Source organism: Mrakia frigida (assembly GCF_051309035.1).
Source record: "Mrakia frigida strain ATCC 22029 unplaced genomic scaffold BDY24scaffold_5, whole genome shotgun sequence".
NCBI lineage: Eukaryota > Fungi > Basidiomycota > Tremellomycetes > Cystofilobasidiales > Mrakiaceae > Mrakia > Mrakia frigida.
In genome coordinates this window covers 818,798-833,585 of record NW_027481276.1, presented here as the reverse complement: position 1 = coordinate 833,585, position 14,788 = coordinate 818,798, and the positions used below count along the sequence as shown (strand labels likewise).

The 14,788-nt window shown below is 53.7% G+C and overlaps 5 protein-coding genes across 5 annotated transcripts; 3 read left to right on the top strand and 2 right to left on the bottom strand.

Annotated features, from left to right (window-relative positions):
- Positions 1-93: 93 nt before the first annotated feature.
- On the top strand, positions 94-2,967 carry BDY24DRAFT_379875 (uncharacterized protein). Its single transcript, XM_076639104.1, has 12 exons — positions 94-463; positions 649-732; positions 858-953; positions 1,038-1,152; positions 1,262-1,412; positions 1,555-1,622; positions 1,695-1,960; positions 2,042-2,057; positions 2,146-2,157; positions 2,230-2,349; positions 2,421-2,666; positions 2,775-2,967. The coding sequence occupies exons 1-12, from the start codon at positions 237-239 to the stop codon at positions 2,787-2,789; spliced, it is 1,416 nt and encodes a 471-aa protein (XP_076499653.1). The 5' UTR covers positions 94-236; the 3' UTR covers positions 2,790-2,967.
- Positions 2,968-3,326: 359 nt separating this feature from the next.
- BDY24DRAFT_379872 (uncharacterized protein) lies at positions 3,327-6,626 on the top strand. Its single transcript, XM_076639103.1, has 14 exons — positions 3,327-3,654; positions 3,740-3,819; positions 3,883-3,950; positions 4,012-4,062; positions 4,137-4,256; positions 4,329-4,407; positions 4,486-4,853; positions 4,944-5,000; positions 5,113-5,186; positions 5,266-5,335; positions 5,406-5,424; positions 5,519-5,719; positions 5,825-6,375; positions 6,477-6,626. Exons 1-14 carry the CDS (start codon positions 3,470-3,472, stop codon positions 6,576-6,578), a joined length of 2,025 nt encoding a protein of 674 aa, XP_076499652.1. The 5' UTR covers positions 3,327-3,469; the 3' UTR covers positions 6,579-6,626.
- Positions 6,627-9,287, bottom strand: BDY24DRAFT_379868 (serine/threonine-protein kinase). The gene is made up of 15 exons (XM_076639102.1): positions 9,189-9,287; positions 9,018-9,059; positions 8,793-8,885; positions 8,626-8,712; positions 8,457-8,481; positions 8,261-8,369; positions 8,074-8,199; positions 7,968-8,007; positions 7,696-7,771; positions 7,630-7,632; positions 7,376-7,510; positions 7,205-7,281; positions 7,033-7,119; positions 6,845-6,963; positions 6,627-6,764 (listed from the first exon to the last, which is right to left on the bottom strand). The coding sequence occupies exons 1-15, from the start codon at positions 9,222-9,224 to the stop codon at positions 6,725-6,727; spliced, it is 1,095 nt and encodes a 364-aa protein (XP_076499651.1). The 5' UTR covers positions 9,225-9,287; the 3' UTR covers positions 6,627-6,724.
- An 882-nt stretch (positions 9,288-10,169) lies between these two features.
- BDY24DRAFT_379863 (alkene reductase) lies at positions 10,170-12,660 on the bottom strand. The gene is made up of 14 exons (XM_076639101.1): positions 12,415-12,660; positions 12,179-12,342; positions 12,097-12,109; positions 12,008-12,017; positions 11,863-11,935; positions 11,644-11,775; positions 11,538-11,564; positions 11,304-11,448; positions 11,200-11,222; positions 11,099-11,107; positions 11,000-11,028; positions 10,607-10,917; positions 10,486-10,497; positions 10,170-10,408 (listed from the first exon to the last, which is right to left on the bottom strand). Exons 1-14 carry the CDS (start codon positions 12,585-12,587, stop codon positions 10,210-10,212), a joined length of 1,320 nt encoding a protein of 439 aa, XP_076499650.1. The 5' UTR covers positions 12,588-12,660; the 3' UTR covers positions 10,170-10,209.
- Positions 12,661-13,836: 1,176 nt separating this feature from the next.
- BDY24DRAFT_412668 (uncharacterized protein) lies at positions 13,837-14,460 on the top strand (the record flags this gene model as incomplete). The annotated part of the gene is made up of 2 exons (XM_076643093.1): positions 13,837-14,166; positions 14,323-14,460. The coding sequence occupies 2 exons, from the start codon at positions 13,837-13,839 to the stop codon at positions 14,458-14,460; spliced, it is 468 nt and encodes a 155-aa protein (XP_076499649.1).
- Positions 14,461-14,788: the final 328 nt, after the last annotated feature.

Sequence of the window (14,788 nt, the reverse complement as noted above, 5' to 3'; positions counted from 1 at the left end):
AGCGGGGAAAGCACGGTCGATCAAGAAGTAAAACCAAATGGCCCTTCAGAATCGAGCTTCGAGGGCTGCCTTTCCCTCTTCTCCCTTCCCTCTGCCCCCCAAACCACGACTAGCTTCATTCGCTCGTCCTTTCTCCTTCCCACTCTACCCTTCTATCTTCCCTCTCCAGCCTGGAATCGGGCTCGGAAAACCCTTCATCCTCTCCTCTTCCTCTCTCCGCCGCTCCTCGTCGCCCAATGGCCCGTCGGCTTCCATCGACAAGGATCCTCCTCCTCCTCGCGGCCCTCTTCGGCTTTGGAGTCTTCATGACCAGGGACGCCGACCTCGAGGCTTGTCTTCGTGAACATGTGGAGCTGGGACATCTACGAGCTCATGGGAACCTCGTAGGGAAGAAGGAAGAGAGGGAGGGCGGAGAAAGCTTTGAGGACCAGCTTCAGCGCGTTTGGAATCGAGACGACCTCGAGTGAGTCCAGCTTTTTTCGCTCGATCTCGCAGCTGGGACAGCTCTCGACGATCTTCTGTTTCGATGCTGTGGGAGAGAAGGAGACTACCAGTCGTCGAGATCGTCGGCTTACCCTTCTTTCACCCCCTCAAGCGGAGCTGACCTTTCGCCCTTCCTTCCCTCCCTCTGTTTTTTCTCGTCCACAGAGGAAACGAAGATCACAGCTGGAGAGATCACAACCACCATACTCTCAAGGCTCTCACCATCTGCATAGCAACTCAAACCTGTCGGTCAGTCCTTTCTCATCAAGAGAAACCAAACATCTCTTCGGAGCCTCCTCCCCTCGCTTGGTTCGAGAAGACGCGGTTGAGCTCAATCCCTTCCCTCTCTTGGATCTTCTCCTTCGAATCCAAAGCCCGAATCAAGACAAGGTCCTCATCCTCCAGGACGATCACTACAGGAAAGCACTGATAGGAGTGCCAGCGGGGGAGAGAATCTTCGCGCGGTCGTTGTGAGTCTCAAATCAAACACCCGTTCATTGTTCCGTGATGAACAAGTCTGATCGTCGACCGTCTTTTTTTTTGTTGTTGAACAGGATGAAGGCTTTCCAGCAGCTCGGATACACCTATCTCTTCGCAAAGGAGATGGGAGAGGTCTCGGCTTTCTACAGTCTGTTTCCTGAGCAGATCCGGGCGACGATCATCCATCGTGTGCGTCTCTCTTCCTCCTCTTCCTCGTTTTTCTCTTTCTTTCTGGACCCGAGGACGCGACTGCATCAAGATGCTTACTCTTCCTCTTCACGTCTTCGCTGTACTCCAGAACGAATACGACAAGTGCTACGACGATTGGGAGCGAAGCTGTCTGAAATCCAAGATAAACCCTCGAGGAATCCCCATTCAGGATCTCTTCACGTCGCAGTTCTTTGGTCGAGGAGCTGCTTCACCGTTCGCCCCGTGGGCTCTGGTACCTGGTATGTCGTCCATTTCTTTGCGATGGAAAAGAAAGAGGGAGGGACGAGAGCGGAAGAAAGGACGACGCGTCTTGGTCAAGCCCTTGGCCTCCTTGCTTCGCTGACCTTTCCGACGCTTCCTTCTCGGCCCTTTTTCACTCAGAGGACATCCGACAACAGAACAACACTTACATCGGATACTCAATCGAGGAGGAATGCGTGAAACAACCGGTTCGTCTCGTCTCTCGACCTTCGTCTTCCTCCTCGACTCTCGTCTGACCTTTTCTCCTTCCTCTTTCTCAGTTCGTGCCAACGTTATCTCGTCCTCGGCAAGTCTGGCTCCTCGGAAAGGTCTCCAAATTCTTCCATGGACCGTACTACCCGTACTCTAGGGACGTCTGGGTCAAGGCTTCAAAGGAGCTCAACGTAGAGTTCATTGGAGCGTTCGATTACCAGGAAGGAGGAACCTACCCTGGTGTGAGGAACTTGCAGCTGCCGGACGGGCCGCTGGTGGGGAAGGAGGAGTTCGATATGGAGATTTCGCGATCGTTGGCGATCATTGGGATAGGGTGAGTTGGTCTTTGTTCGATCTCGAGTCTTCGACGACGACGCGACGAGAAGCTGACCTCGCTTTTCCTCTGCCTTTCTAGAGATCCAATCATTAGCGTGAGCTTTTCAAGATCTTCGTCGAGGTGCTCGTTCCAGAAGCTGACTTGGTCTCCCTTCCTTTCTTTGTCGTGTCGTCGTCGTTCAGCCAACTCCTTGGGTTCGTCTCTTTCTCCCTCCCCTTCTTACGCTCGACGAAGCTGACGACCTTTTCGACCTCTCCTATATCTAGTACGGTCTCTGTTACGGAACTCCATTCCTTAACCCCGTCAAAACTCACCTTGAAGACGACGGAACGACCCGAATCGCTCGAAGCCAACACCCTTTTGCTGGAGATATCGGTAAACCTCACGTACGTCCTTCTCTCGCTCCTCTCCCTCGTCTCTCCTCTCCTCTGACCCTGAGCTCCTTTCCTGCCCACAGGTCTACAACGTCGGATCCTCAGACCTCTTCAAACCTCCTCAAATCGACCCAGAAGCAGACGACATCCTCATCGAATCCTTGCGGGAAGCGATCGATGTTGGACCTCGGGAACGGTTCATCCCTGAAGCGATGAAGCAGGAGCAGATGACTGCTAGGGTTAAGAAGTGGCTGGAGACGGATTGGAAGGCTGAGATGAGGGTGAATCTCGAATCGGAAACGAAATGGGGCAGCGACGCGAGGTGGAAGGTCAGTCTCTCTCTCCCTCTCTCTCTCTTTCCCTTCGTACGGCCTTTCCGTCGAAGCAGTGTGGACAGCATGACTGATTCCAACCTCCTCCTCATTCTTTCCCTTCAGCAACTCATCATGTAATCCAATCTCTTCCTTCTTTCTTCTTTTCGGATGCGTGTATCGAGGACGCGTCTGTTTTGGGCCACGTTTCTGTTTGTATCGCTCTTCACCGCACTTCATAGATTTCTCTGATTTCTCTATCTCATCATCTTGTTCCTCGTCTACCCGGATCTCTTCCTCTACACCTTTTGTTGCCGTCTTCTCCTCTCCCTCACGAGCGAAAGTCGGAGCCTCTGCTCCTTTCTCCGCCCTCTCCCGCTCTGAGGTCGACTTCGTCACTGATGATACTCGTCCAGATCTCCTAGGAGATGGAGAAAAGGGGGAGGAGACGCGACGACGGGAAGCTTTGGGACTGGTGCAAGAAGGAGTGCGAGGATTTCTGAGCGTCTCTTGAGTCTTGTTGCTCGACGTTCCTCTCTGTTTTGTATTTGCTGTTCGACATGATTACTGTTATCTTCTTTAGATTGCACTTATGTATCAATGAGCTCTTTCTTTGCCTCAGCCAATTTCTGAGAGACATTGTAGGGGAGGGTTCGGGCTTGCTTCGGGTGGAGGGAGGGGAGGGATCGAGCTTCGAGCTTCGAGCTCAGTTTGACCTTCAACCACTTCAACCTCGTCCTGGAGAAGGTTTTCCTTCCTTGTTCGCCCCTCTTACGTTCTGGCTCGGCCACAAGCCCCCTTCCCTCTAGGCTCTCCGACTCATGTCGCCTCTGGCCAACGCTGCAGCTTCGGATTCGCCACTGAATCAAGAACGAGCTCAACCTCAGCCTTCTCCTTCCCTTCCTCCCGTCCCTTCTACTTCGACCCAACCAGTGCCAGAACCATCTCTCGTAGCAGATGACCTGGACAAGGAGTATCCCTCTGACCCATCAGTCATCACATACAGGTCAGTCGCTTCTTGAAAACTCGCAGGAGGGGAGGAAACACGAACCAAAGCTCACCTCTCGCTCTCGCTTCTCCGACCGCACCAGACATCTCCTCAGCCCTCAGAGCTTGAATTACTTTCCTCTCCGAGTGATAGCACACTGTGACGTCGATGCTGCGTATGCTCGTGAGCCTGTTTCCGGTCCTTTCATCTTGGGAAACTCGACCTGACGAGTTTTCATTCGCGCAGAGTTCGAACGAGTTCGTCTTGGACTCGACACGTCCACCCCAATCGCCGTGCAGCAGTGGAGCGTCCTGGTTAGTCCAGAAGATCCATCGAAGATCGTAGATAGAGCTGATCGTCCACACGTTCTTACAGCTTGCCGTCAATTACCAGGCGAGAGCGTTGGGGATCAAGAGGCTGATGAACGTCAGTCGGTCGCGTTCCTTTCCTCTCGTTCTCTCCCTCTTCGCAGCCTTTCTGAATCTCCTGATCCCTCACAGCATCATGAAGCTCGCAAGATCTGTCCCGATCTCGTCATAGTTCACGTCGCCTCTCTCAAGATAGGAGAGGGAGAGGCCAACTTCATGCATCGAGAGAACCCTTCAGTCAAAACTCACAAGGTTCGTTTGTTTTGCCTCCCTACCACACTGAGCTCGTCTCATCTCTGGCTTCGCACTTGTCGTCTACCTCAGATTTCTCTCGAACCCTATCGAAGAGCGTCAGACAAGATCATCAAGCTCTTCCAACGCAGCGTCCCCGACGGCGAGATTGGTTCGTCGACTTCGCTGCCGTTCCTCTCTCCTTCGTACACGCTCACCTATCCCGTCTTCTCCTTCGCATCTCATTCAGAAAAAGCGTCTATCGACGAAGCTTTCCTCGACCTCACCATTCCCGTTCGAAAGCTTCTCCTCGCTCGATACCCACACCTCGCTCAACCTCCTCCCTCCTCTCCCCTCGGACTCGACACCCCTCTTCCTCCTCCTCCCGAACTCGACTGGAACTCTTCTGATTGGGGTGTACCTCTATCTGCTCTTGGTACTGAGGGTCAGCAGCCGTCGGGAGGATGGCCCGACGTTGCGCTCTGGCTCGGAGGAGAGTTGATGGAACGAGTGAGAGGAGAAGTCGAGACGGAGTTGGGTTACACGACATCCGCTGGAATCAGTCATAGCAAGATTTTGGCGAAGGTCTGCTCGGCCTACAAGAAGCCTTCTGCTCAGGTGAGTCCTGGCCCAAAGAACGAACGAGGAGATGACGGGCTCGGAAGCTGATCTCCATCGTTTCTCGATTGTGCTTGACGCGTTTCTCAGACGGTTCTCAGAACCTCAGCCGTCTCGAGATTTCTGAGACCCATGCCCTTTCGAAAGGTGCGTGGTGTCAGGAACCTACAAGTTTTTTGAGACCGAGAGGAGAGAGAAAGGTCTGGTTCCGACGCGTCGTGAGCTGACCGTCTCCTGTTTCCTCTCCTTCTGCCTGTAGATTCGTTTCCTCGGAGGAAAGCTTGGGATAGCCTTGGAGAACATGTTTGAGGTCTCAACTGTTGAGGGACTTTTGTGAGCTCTTCTTCATCGCTTAAAAAGGAGAGACTCGCCGTCGACTGATGTGCTTTTCCCTTTTTTTTGGGCTTCGCAGATCGGTATCGCTCGAGGAGATGCAGAGGCGGTTAGGGGAAGAGTCTTTATGGGTGTACAACCTTATTCGAGTGAGTGCCTTCTGCTATCTGTCCTTCTTCGCCGACAGCTGCTGACTCGAAACGCTTTCGCTTTCAAAAGGGAATCGACCAGAGCCAAGGTTCGCCGGTCGGCCTTCCTTCCTTCCCTTCTCTCTTGCCTTGGTGACTCAAACTCACCAGTGGCTCCTCTTCTATCCTTATCTTCTTCTGCAGTCAAGGCCAAATCCCTCCCTAAATCGATGCTCTCGACGAAGGACATCTTCCCAGCCCTCGAGGACCTCTCTCAGGCCGACCCTTGGCTTCGTCTCATCTGCGTCGAACTCATCGGACGACTGCAGACCGCGAGAGGTGAGGTGGGAGGTATCGAAGGAAACGATGTCTGGCCTAAGACTCTCGTGTTATCGTGGAGAAATGGTGAGTTTGGGAACATCACCCGTCTTCTTCTCCCCTTCTGTGTCTTTTAAACTGATCGACCGCTTCCCTCTTGAACTTCCCTCATCCTCCTCTTTGCTCCTTCAGCCGATCTTCACGTCGGAGACATCAGGTACCACCACAAGTCCAAGCAAATCCCCTTCCCCTTCCACTCACCTTCGTCCCCAACCGGCCCCATCCTCGTCCTCGCGTCTCGTCTTCTCGCCGAGGTCTTCGCTACTGGAATTAAGGTCACCCACATCGGATTGTGCTTTACGGGGCTGGAGAGGAGGGAGGAAGGGCAGCGGGGGATCGAAACGTTCTTGACGGCTGGAGGAGTGAGGGAGAAGCGGGAGAGGAAGGAGCCTGCGAACGCCATCGCTGGGCCTTCAACTACGACGAACGCAATACATTCGACTTCGCCTAGGAAGAAGGTCAAGACGATGGAGCAACAGCGACTTTCTGAGATCAAGAACGACGGCGTCTCGACTTTGAACGCCTCGACCTGGACGTGTCCCGAGTGCAGGAAGGTTCTCCCCGTTCCTCCTCCGCTCTGCCTCTACGACAACCCCTCCTTCGAACTCGATCGTGTCAGAGGAGAGCATCAGGACTGGCACGTTGCCAAGTCGCTCCAGGAGGAAACGGTTGGACAGTTCTCGGTTCGTCGCTTTCTCTTTCTCTCGTCTCGTTTCGGTTCCACCTCTCTTCTTTCGTTCTTTGAACTGAATGCGTATGCTGGTCCAACTTTTCTTTGAAGCAGACCTCGTCGAAACGAGAAGGGATCGGAAAGCCGAAGGAGAGGAAGAAGACGATCGCGTCGGGCGGAGGAGGGTTGGGAGCTTGGCTGGTGAAGAAGAAGTAGCGTTGCTATCATCGATGTCTTACTATCTGAACACCTAATTTCATCGAGTCGAATGTCAGAACATGCATCGCCAAGGTCAAGTCGTCAAAAGCTAGCCTCATCTGAAACGGAAGACCTCTCGAGCAAGTCCAACGTCCCTCCTCCTCTCAAACGGCGAGGTTCTTCGTCTTAGCTTCGAGTCCGGTCCTAAGAAAGTTGAAACAGAAAGCAGGATCAGCTCGTTGGTCGACGTCCAGAACATCGTGAAAGCAGAGGGGGAGACTCGCAATCCGTCTCCCTTCGACTCGTCACTCCTCTCTCCCGTCGTCGTTGCTTCCTTTGCGGGTGGAGTGTGAGCGGGAGCGTCTTCTTCATCGGAGTAGTAATCTCCAGTTGAGCCACGAGTCTGAAAAAGGGATGAGAAGGAGGAGTCAGGTCGAGGTGAGCAGAAAGGGAGAGAGCGGACGCGACGAACTGGTTTTCGCTCCGCCCGACGAGAGAAGGTCTGTCGAAGTCCCTCTCCGATGTCTTGATGTTCATCTGCAGAATGAGATGCAAGCCACTGAGGAGGGAAAACGTTGGTGAAAGGAAGAAAGGTGAGTTTTAGAACGAGAGGTGAGGAGGGAGAGGAAAGGGAGAGGGCGAACAGGATGTTGAGAAGCCTCGCTGCATGTCGGTCGTTTCGAAGGGTCGGTCTGAAGGAGTAGTTTGATGAATTCCTTAGCTGTAGAAGAGTACATGAACGGGCGCGCTGGGGTCAGCGCAAGAGAGCGACAAGATGAGAGTACGAACGCGTCAAAATAGTCGAAAAGACGTACAAAGTTCACTCGGCTTATCCCAGTAACCCTCTTCGAACTCGATCTTCCCACGGATGGTCTCATCCACTAAGGCCTGCGATTCTTGAGCTTTGAAAGGAGAGTAGCCGCAGAGCAGCACGAAGGTGATGACTCTGACGTCGAACAAGGGAGAAAGACGAAGTTCAACGACGGAGAGACGAAGAAGACGACATACAAGACTCCACTCACCCGATGGACCTGTGAAGAGTGTGGCGAAAGGCGAGAAGGAGGTAGCTTGGCGTCAGCTGAGGCGACATCGAAACTCTTGACGAGAGGGAGATGCTGAGGGAGAGACGCGACGAACCACAAGTCTACGGGTTTCCCGTGACCAACCCCAGTGAAGATCTCAGGTGCAGCATATCCGATTGACCCAGCAGCCTGAGCACAAGATTAAAGGCCAAGGATCAGCGGCGAGCATCGTTCAGACTCGACAGAAACTCGAAAAGCTAAGAGCTCAAGCCTTCTACAAGAGCCAGGACGAGGAGAAGCGTGATCAAGCTCATCCTCTAGTTCGTCGTCGGAGACGGGCGATTGGAGGCGACGGGGAGGGAGGAGAGGAAACGCGGAAACGCACCGCTGTTAGGACCTCGTCAGGGTTCAGCAGGTGTTTCGCCCTGGATATAATAGGATAAGAAGGTCAGAATCTTTTGGTGAGCTCGAGAAAAAGTCTAGCAGCTCACATCCCAAAGTCGCCGAGCACTATCTTCGAGTCCTTCGCCTTGGAGTGGAAGAGGATGTTCTCAGGCTTGAGGTCTTGGTGAACGATGTCGTGGCTGTGTAGGTACGATACGGCCGAAAGGATAGAGCTAGAGAAGGAGATAGGAGGTCAGATCCTCGAAACAAAGGACGAGAGTCCAGGGAACGAACCGAACGACCTCCTGAGCGTCTTTCTCGCTGAACTTGCCCTGAGCGGTGATCCGTGTGAACAGCTCTCCGCCGACGGCGAGTTCGAAGGAGAGGTAGTATCTGTCGCGAGCTGAAAAATGAGAAGGGGAAGTGAGAGGAAGAGTCAGGCTCAGGACGTTCGACCGAGATGCGAAACAAGAAAGAGAGGAAGACTGACACTCGAACCACTCCCAGAGCTTGACCTGATCGACCGGGGAGACACTTATCAGTAACAATCTCTGCGAGAAACGCATCGCGTCTTCAAACTGACGTCCAAGAGGAGTTGAGACGTCGAGCTCAAGACGCTCCTTCCCCGCCTTCCTCCTCCGCCTCCCTCTTCTACTCACGATATTTGGATGATCAAGACCTGTCAGAAGCTCCATCTCGGACAGAACGGCCTCGTTCTCTCCCTTGATAGCCTTCTTGGGAACGATCTGATCCCCGACATACGAGAGGGGAGCGTCAGTACAGACTCGGATGAGCTCGCACGAATGAGATCGGAGGTGAAGCTCACCTTGAGAGCCACCTCGCGCTGAGCCATTCCAGGAGGAGGAGCTGCATTCCAGGTCGCTCGAATAACTTTCCCAAAGCTTCCCTTTCCTAGGGCCTGGAGGGGAAAGGGAGGAGGGAAGAAGCAGGAGAAGGGGAGAAGGAGGAGAGATTGAATGAGCTCATCAGTCGGAGTTCGTGGGCGACGTTCTTCTCTCTACAGCGCAGAGTATCGAGATGAGAAACTCACGGGACCGAACTTGTAATTCTTCTTCTTGCTGTAAGAAGGAGGCTGGTAGATGAAGTTGTTGTCAAAAAGAGAGATGAGAGAAAGAAGGGAAGAAGTCGGTGAGCTTCCGCTCCTCCTTCGATCTGCTTCTCCTCCCTATCCCATCAACACAGCCAAGAAGATGCTCCTCACCTGTTTTAGCAGAGCATCTCGAAGTCCCAAGGTCATGATGTATCTGATGAGAGGGTTGGGATGGAAAGGAAGGGGAAGGTGTGAGAGTAGGTGGAAGTTGAGAGGGACTCTTGGCCTTCGCCCCCTCCCTCTTTTCTCTGGCTATTTAAAGAAAGGTTCCGCTTGCCTGAAATTTTCCTCCTCGTCGAACAGTTGATACATCTCTTCAACAACATTGCGAGCGAAAAAAAAAGGCAGAGGTTTTGCTCTGTCGTGCAAAGAGAGATCTCTTCTCAATCAACAGTCCCTCGACGTCGCTTGTTTCAGTCGTAGAAGTGCTCCCGTACTGCTTCTCTGACTTCTCGCATGATTGCAATCAGCATGAAAGGTATTGAACCGTACATCCAGAGGTTTCCAAGGCCACCGAGGCTCATTCTGATCTGCCTTGAGTATCTCTTCGCCGGAACTCGACACGTCGCGATGCGCGCCGTCTTCCCCTCCTCAGCTCTTTCTCGAGCGATACGACGACCGCCCTCGAAGGCTGGATCCAGGGAGGCTCTGTGTGATCTCCTCAGGTTCCAGAAAAACTCTGGGTCCGGTCCTCTCTGCTTTCGTGGAGAAAGAAGAGTGATGGTTTCGAATCGTCTGATGGAGACTCGAGAGGAGTACGGCGCGCGAAGTGACAGCGACTTCCATCATGTCCTCAGAGGCCATCAACCGATTGAATAATTTAGTGAGAAGGGGAAGACAGAGGAGTCTAGAAAATAAGGACCGAAGGGAGATGGGGCGCGGGGCGGCGAGCGTCCCAGCTTGGACGCGTTCCGAGCTTTTTCTCCGACACCCTGTCTACCTCGACGAGACCGACCAGAAACAACCTTATTCTCCCTGGGTCAGGATGGAGGATCGTCTTCAACTGCGCTCTTCTCCTTTCACTCCTTGTCTCTGCCCCGACGACGTCTGCGACGAGTCCCCGTCTTCTTCCCTTCTGCCTTCTCGACCTGCCCCTGCCTTCTCAGCACTGAATCCACTTCGCATAATTTATCTAAGCGCCGACTCGAACGAGAACGTTTCCCTCTCCGTGAGCTTGAAGGAACTCCTCCGAAAGCAACTCGATGTAAGCGTCTCCCTTCCCTCGGACTCCGTCCGAGTACCACCGTTTGGGGTCTCCTCCATCGATGTTGCTCAAAGGAACGTTGTTGAAGAGCCGGAAGGGGAGGTCGGGGTTGGTGATGGTATCTCGTCTGCGGCGGAAAGAACGTCAAGTCAGGAGAACCGTTGAGACGCAAACGAGCGCGTCGCAAAAGACACGCAGACTCACGCGAAGACAATTCTGAGACAACGCAACAAAGGAGCGGAACGGAGATGAAGATCAGACTCAATCGGATCGAAAGGACGAAGAAACAAGATTGGGGGGAAGAAGGAGAAAGACTCGAACGTACCCGTCAGCTCGTCCGCTCTCAACCCACTCCGTCGCTTCCCTCTCAGCTCCTACCTCCCTCCCTCCGAAGCCTCCTACCCAGAAGACCTTCGTGAGCCGCTCCCTTCCCTTCTGCGACTCCCTGAAAGGTTTGACGAGCTTCTCCTCCAAGTCGAGCTTCGGGCAGAGAGCCCTCCTCTCGCCCTCCTTCTCAGGTCCGGGTCCGTCCTTCTTGTGGTCGTAAAGAGGATCTCCAAAGTCGAAGTGACGGAGCATTTGGATGTAGCTGAGAGATAGACGAGAGATCTCGGAAAGGAGGTAGCCGTAGGTTTCCTGTCGAGGGGATGAACGGACGTACGAGGTCAGATTTGAGACCGGAAAGAGGGAGAGAGTGAACGAAAAGAGAGGGACGAACGGAGGTATCTTTCTCGTCCATTCCGACGTCTGGAAGGATCAGTTCGAGAAAAGAAGGTTAGTCTCGGCTGCTGATCAAACTAAACGAAGCTGAACTGACCCTTGTAGCCTGTTTGGGGAGGAAAAAGAAGACGAGCGGGGAGTCAGAGAAGGAAACGAAACGAAGCGACGCGTCGAGGTCGTGCTGAAGCCTGAACTTACCGCCAGTCGGGCTGAGCTTGATGCTGAATGAAGAAGAAAAACCCAAGAGGTAAGTAATCTCTCGATCCCGAAGATGATCTGAGCGAAGAGCCAGGTGAACGAACCCAACGCGGTCGGCAGGCCAAACGGAAAGGATCGCCTCGAGACACTCGATCGCGAACCTAGCTCGGTTCTGGTACGATCCTCCGTAGCTGTCGGTTCTTCGGTTAGCGTAGTTGTCGAGGAACTGGGCAGGGAGGTATCCGTTGGCTGCGAGGAAAGAAGAAGTTGAAGAACGAGAAGTGTCGACGCGTCAGGTTTAGTCCGACGGCGAGAGAAAGAAGTGGTCAACGACTGACCGCAATGGAACTCGACTCCGTCAAAGCCTGAAGGAAAAGAGTATGGAGGTCAGTATGAGAGAATCGGGAGGAGAGTGTGTAAGAGTCAAGGAGGCGGAGGACTCGCCAGCCGTCTTCGCGTTGATCGCTCCTTGTCGGAAAGCTTCGACGACGACCTTGGGATCGTCCATAGCGGGAGCGGGAACGAAGCCAGGCTTTCCGGGAAGCTCTCGCATCTTTCCCCCTCGGCAACCGACCTCTGTTCGAGAAAGAAGAAGAAATGGAGACGAAGGGTTGGGTGTCAGGCGAGTCGACGGAAAAGCTGAAGAATGACGACAGAATGTACCAGAAGGAGCTCTGACGGGTTCTCCGAAGACCTTCTGCTGCATCTGATCAGGGTGAGAGACTCGACCAAGGTGCTGCGAAGGAGAAATGAAGAAGATGATGAGTTCGACGTCGGTCGAGCGAGAGAGCAAACAGGAAAGACTCACCCAGAGTTGGCTGAAACGAGACGATGAAAGGAGTCAGTCAGCCTGAGATGTTTGGCTGGTCGAACGACTGGAAAGGATCGAAGACGGACCAGAAGATGTGACCTGAAAGAGAGGGAACACGGTGAAGTCAGCTTCGATCGACGTGAAGAAAGAGACGACGCGTCGACTCACCTCCCTCCCCATGAACGGCATCTACAATCTCCTTCCAGGCCAACGTCTGCTCCTCCGTCCAAATACCAGGAGCATGGATCCACTCGGTTCCCTGAGGCTCGACGAGAGCTCCTTCGGAGACGATGAGGCCGAACCCTCCTCGAGCTCGAAGTCGGTAGTGTTCTCTGCGAGAATGAAATCGATGTGAGCTCTTCGGCAAAGCGAGAAGATCCGAGATAGGTGAGCGAAACACTCACGCGTTGATGGCCGATGGCAAAGCGTCTCCCTGAGTCCCGTCGTTGACTCCCTCGAAGTATCCTCCCGCTCGATTCCTCGTCAGAGAGCCCATGACGACTCGGTTTCGAAGAACCAGGCCTGGAGCGAGCTCGAGAGGGGAACTGAGAGTGATGTCGGGAGAGGAAGCTGACATGATAGTGGGATGTAAGCTGTTGGGGTTGGTGAAGAAAGAAAAGGAGGGAGGGAAAGGGGAGTGGGTGGGTGGGTGTTGGGAAGAACAGACGTCAAGAGGCTGAAAAAAAAAAGCATCTCGATGCTGAGCATGACCGAGCTGCTCATTTGACTTCCCACCCAGTGCTCCTCGGGAAAGAGTCGTCACACCGAGCTTCGAAGCGCACTGTTAGCTCACCTACTTGAGGCGTCCCGCGTTCGAAACGACCAAACTCCACGCTGAGGCAAGGCTCAGATCGAGAAAAACATCCGACTTCAACTCAGCGTTTAGAAGACGTGGGTGACGACGCGAACGTTGGATAGGGTTTGAGCTTTGGACTTTGGGGGGGGGGAAGGAGAATGGACGAAGGGAGGAGGGAGGGACGAGCTCGGTCAACGCCTCGATCTGGATTCTGACGCGACGACCGCGAGAGAGGAGGGAGAACGAACCTTGCAGAGACCCCTGTTACAGAGGAGAAGTATCCAGACCCATAGGGCTTCACCACACACCTATCATCGTAAGATAGTCCTGGATTCAAGCTGCCAAAGCTATCGAAGGTCAAAGGCGGGGAGGTTCGCTCCTCGAGCGGAGGGCAAGGGAAGCCTAGATCAAAGCTGGATCTAACGAGTTGCGATTGGAGACTGGAGAGGGTGTTCCAAGGGTTATGCTGAAGATCCATGTAGGTGAGGGAAAGGGTGAGATGGTGTTGGAGGCGGGAGGAGAGCAGCCGAGTTCGAAGACGAGCGAGAGGAAAGTAGGGACGCTGGGAAGCAACGAAGATCCAGATAGACTCTGCTGTGAGCATGAGCGGCAAAGAGGTAGACGGACCCAGAAGAAAAGTTTCACAAGTCGAGGATCGCCGTTGCTGGGAGGCAAACGGAAGGTCAGCTCGAGAAGGCCAGGGTCGAGCTTTCGCTCCTCCTTCCTCCTTTCTCCTCACCCATCACCTTCTCCTCCTGCCGGACTTCGTCAGTTGCTTTTTTCGCCGCTTTCTTCTCGTGCTCATGTACTGACTGTCCCTCTCTATACAGAACAACCTTTTCCTTCTCTCAACCTCTTCAACCAACCCTTCAAAAACGGACTTTTCTCTCGCTCGTTGAGCTCAACTTCCCTCCCTTCCTTCCCTTCTCCTTCTCCTTCACCTCTCGTACGTCCTCGTCCTTCCCTCCCCTTTTTTTTTCTCTCGCACCATCTCTTCTCGACCCTAATCAGTCCCCCTCTTTGTTCTTCCATGCCTCCTCCTCAAGCAGCAACCATGCCCCCTCGTTTCCCCAACCCGACCAACCTCCCTAAATCCGTGCGGTTCACTCCCAAGGACCACATCCTGTCCTACTCGAAATCGTACCCCTCGGGACCTCAGCAGCAACTCGTCCGTCTCAAGTACCCTTACATGGCAGCTCAGACCCTGGCGGACAACATCGCTCACAACGCCGGAGAAGAGAAGACGAGTCAGATCTTGAATCAGCTCTTCCAGGCCATGGGGAACGTAGGAACGGGGAGGAACGCGAGACCGGTTACGGGAGTGCATATCAAGATCAGTGGAACGAGTCATGTCGAGAAGGTGAGTGAATTTGGGTTGGAGCGGAGGGGAGAAGGGAGAGGGAGGGAGGGAAGGAGTTGAGCTCTCGAAGCGAAGGAAGGAGTCTGCCTCCCTTCCTCGAGAACGAAGACGAGAGCTGACTCTCTCTTGTCGCTTTTTTCGTTTCACTGGGGATAGACCTTCACAACAACCGTCCAGTTCCGACGAGGATCCATGGCGAACGGAGTCCGAGACCACAAGATGAAGACGATCTGCGGTCGAATGGGATCGAGGACGACGCAGGTCATGTTGTGTTCGGCGGCGTTCCCTTTCTAGAGGGACACAGCGTACCTTATCGATGATTCCGTTATGTATACTGTCTCGGGCGAGTGTGAAGATACGAGGGAAGGAAGAGGAGGAGACGAGGAAAGGTTGGTCGTCTCGACCTCGCGATCCTCCTCCTCCTTCGTCTTTTCCTCTCGTCAGTCTGCAAAGAAAATGCTAAACTGAAGCAGGAAGAGCACTTTTGATCTCTTCCCGAACGGATCTAGTGTAAGAGAGATAAGCGAGGGAAAAGTTTGATCCTCAACGACGCGTCTTCGAACGAGGAGCGTGATTGTCGTCATGAGAGCGCGTTCTCTCCCTCTCCTGCTCCTGCTCCTCT

What these genes read in the sequence shown, in the direction of transcription:
- BDY24DRAFT_379875 (XM_076639104.1), top strand. Translation starts at nt 237, where the DNA reads ATGGCCCGTCGGCTTCCATCGACAAGGATCCTCCTCCTCCTCGCGGCC. An exon ending in TGGAATCGAGACGACCTCGA is followed by an intron (nt 464 to 648) that starts GTGAGTCCAGCT and finishes TCTCGTCCACAG; the next exon opens with AGGAAACGAAGATCACAGCT. An exon ending in CCCGTGGGCTCTGGTACCTG is followed by an intron (nt 1,413 to 1,554) that starts GTATGTCGTCCA and finishes TTTTTCACTCAG; the next exon opens with AGGACATCCGACAACAGAAC.
- BDY24DRAFT_379872 (XM_076639103.1), top strand. Translation starts at nt 3,470, where the DNA reads ATGTCGCCTCTGGCCAACGCTGCAGCTTCGGATTCGCCACTGAATCAA. An exon ending in CTTCAGTCAAAACTCACAAG is followed by an intron (nt 4,257 to 4,328) that starts GTTCGTTTGTTT and finishes CGTCTACCTCAG; the next exon opens with ATTTCTCTCGAACCCTATCG. An exon ending in AAACGGTTGGACAGTTCTCG is followed by an intron (nt 6,376 to 6,476) that starts GTTCGTCGCTTT and finishes TCTTTGAAGCAG; the next exon opens with ACCTCGTCGAAACGAGAAGG.
- BDY24DRAFT_379868 (XM_076639102.1), bottom strand. Translation starts at nt 9,224, where the DNA reads ATGACCTTGGGACTTCGAGATGCTCTGCTAAAACAG. An exon ending in GAGATGCTCTGCTAAAACAG is followed by an intron (nt 9,060 to 9,188) that starts GTGAGGAGCATC and finishes TTCATCTACCAG; the next exon opens with CCTCCTTCTTACAGCAAGAA. An exon ending in GTGCTCGGCGACTTTGGGAT is followed by an intron (nt 8,008 to 8,073) that starts GTGAGCTGCTAG and finishes TATTATATCCAG; the next exon opens with GGCGAAACACCTGCTGAACC.
- BDY24DRAFT_379863 (XM_076639101.1), bottom strand. Translation starts at nt 12,587, where the DNA reads ATGTCAGCTTCCTCTCCCGACATCACTCTCAGTTCCCCTCTCGAGCTC. An exon ending in GATCAACGCGAAGACGGCTG is followed by an intron (nt 11,565 to 11,643) that starts GCGAGTCCTCCG and finishes CTTTTCCTTCAG; the next exon opens with GCTTTGACGGAGTCGAGTTC. An exon ending in CGGAGTCGAGTTCCATTGCG is followed by an intron (nt 11,449 to 11,537) that starts GTCAGTCGTTGA and finishes CTTTCCTCGCAG; the next exon opens with CCAACGGATACCTCCCTGCC.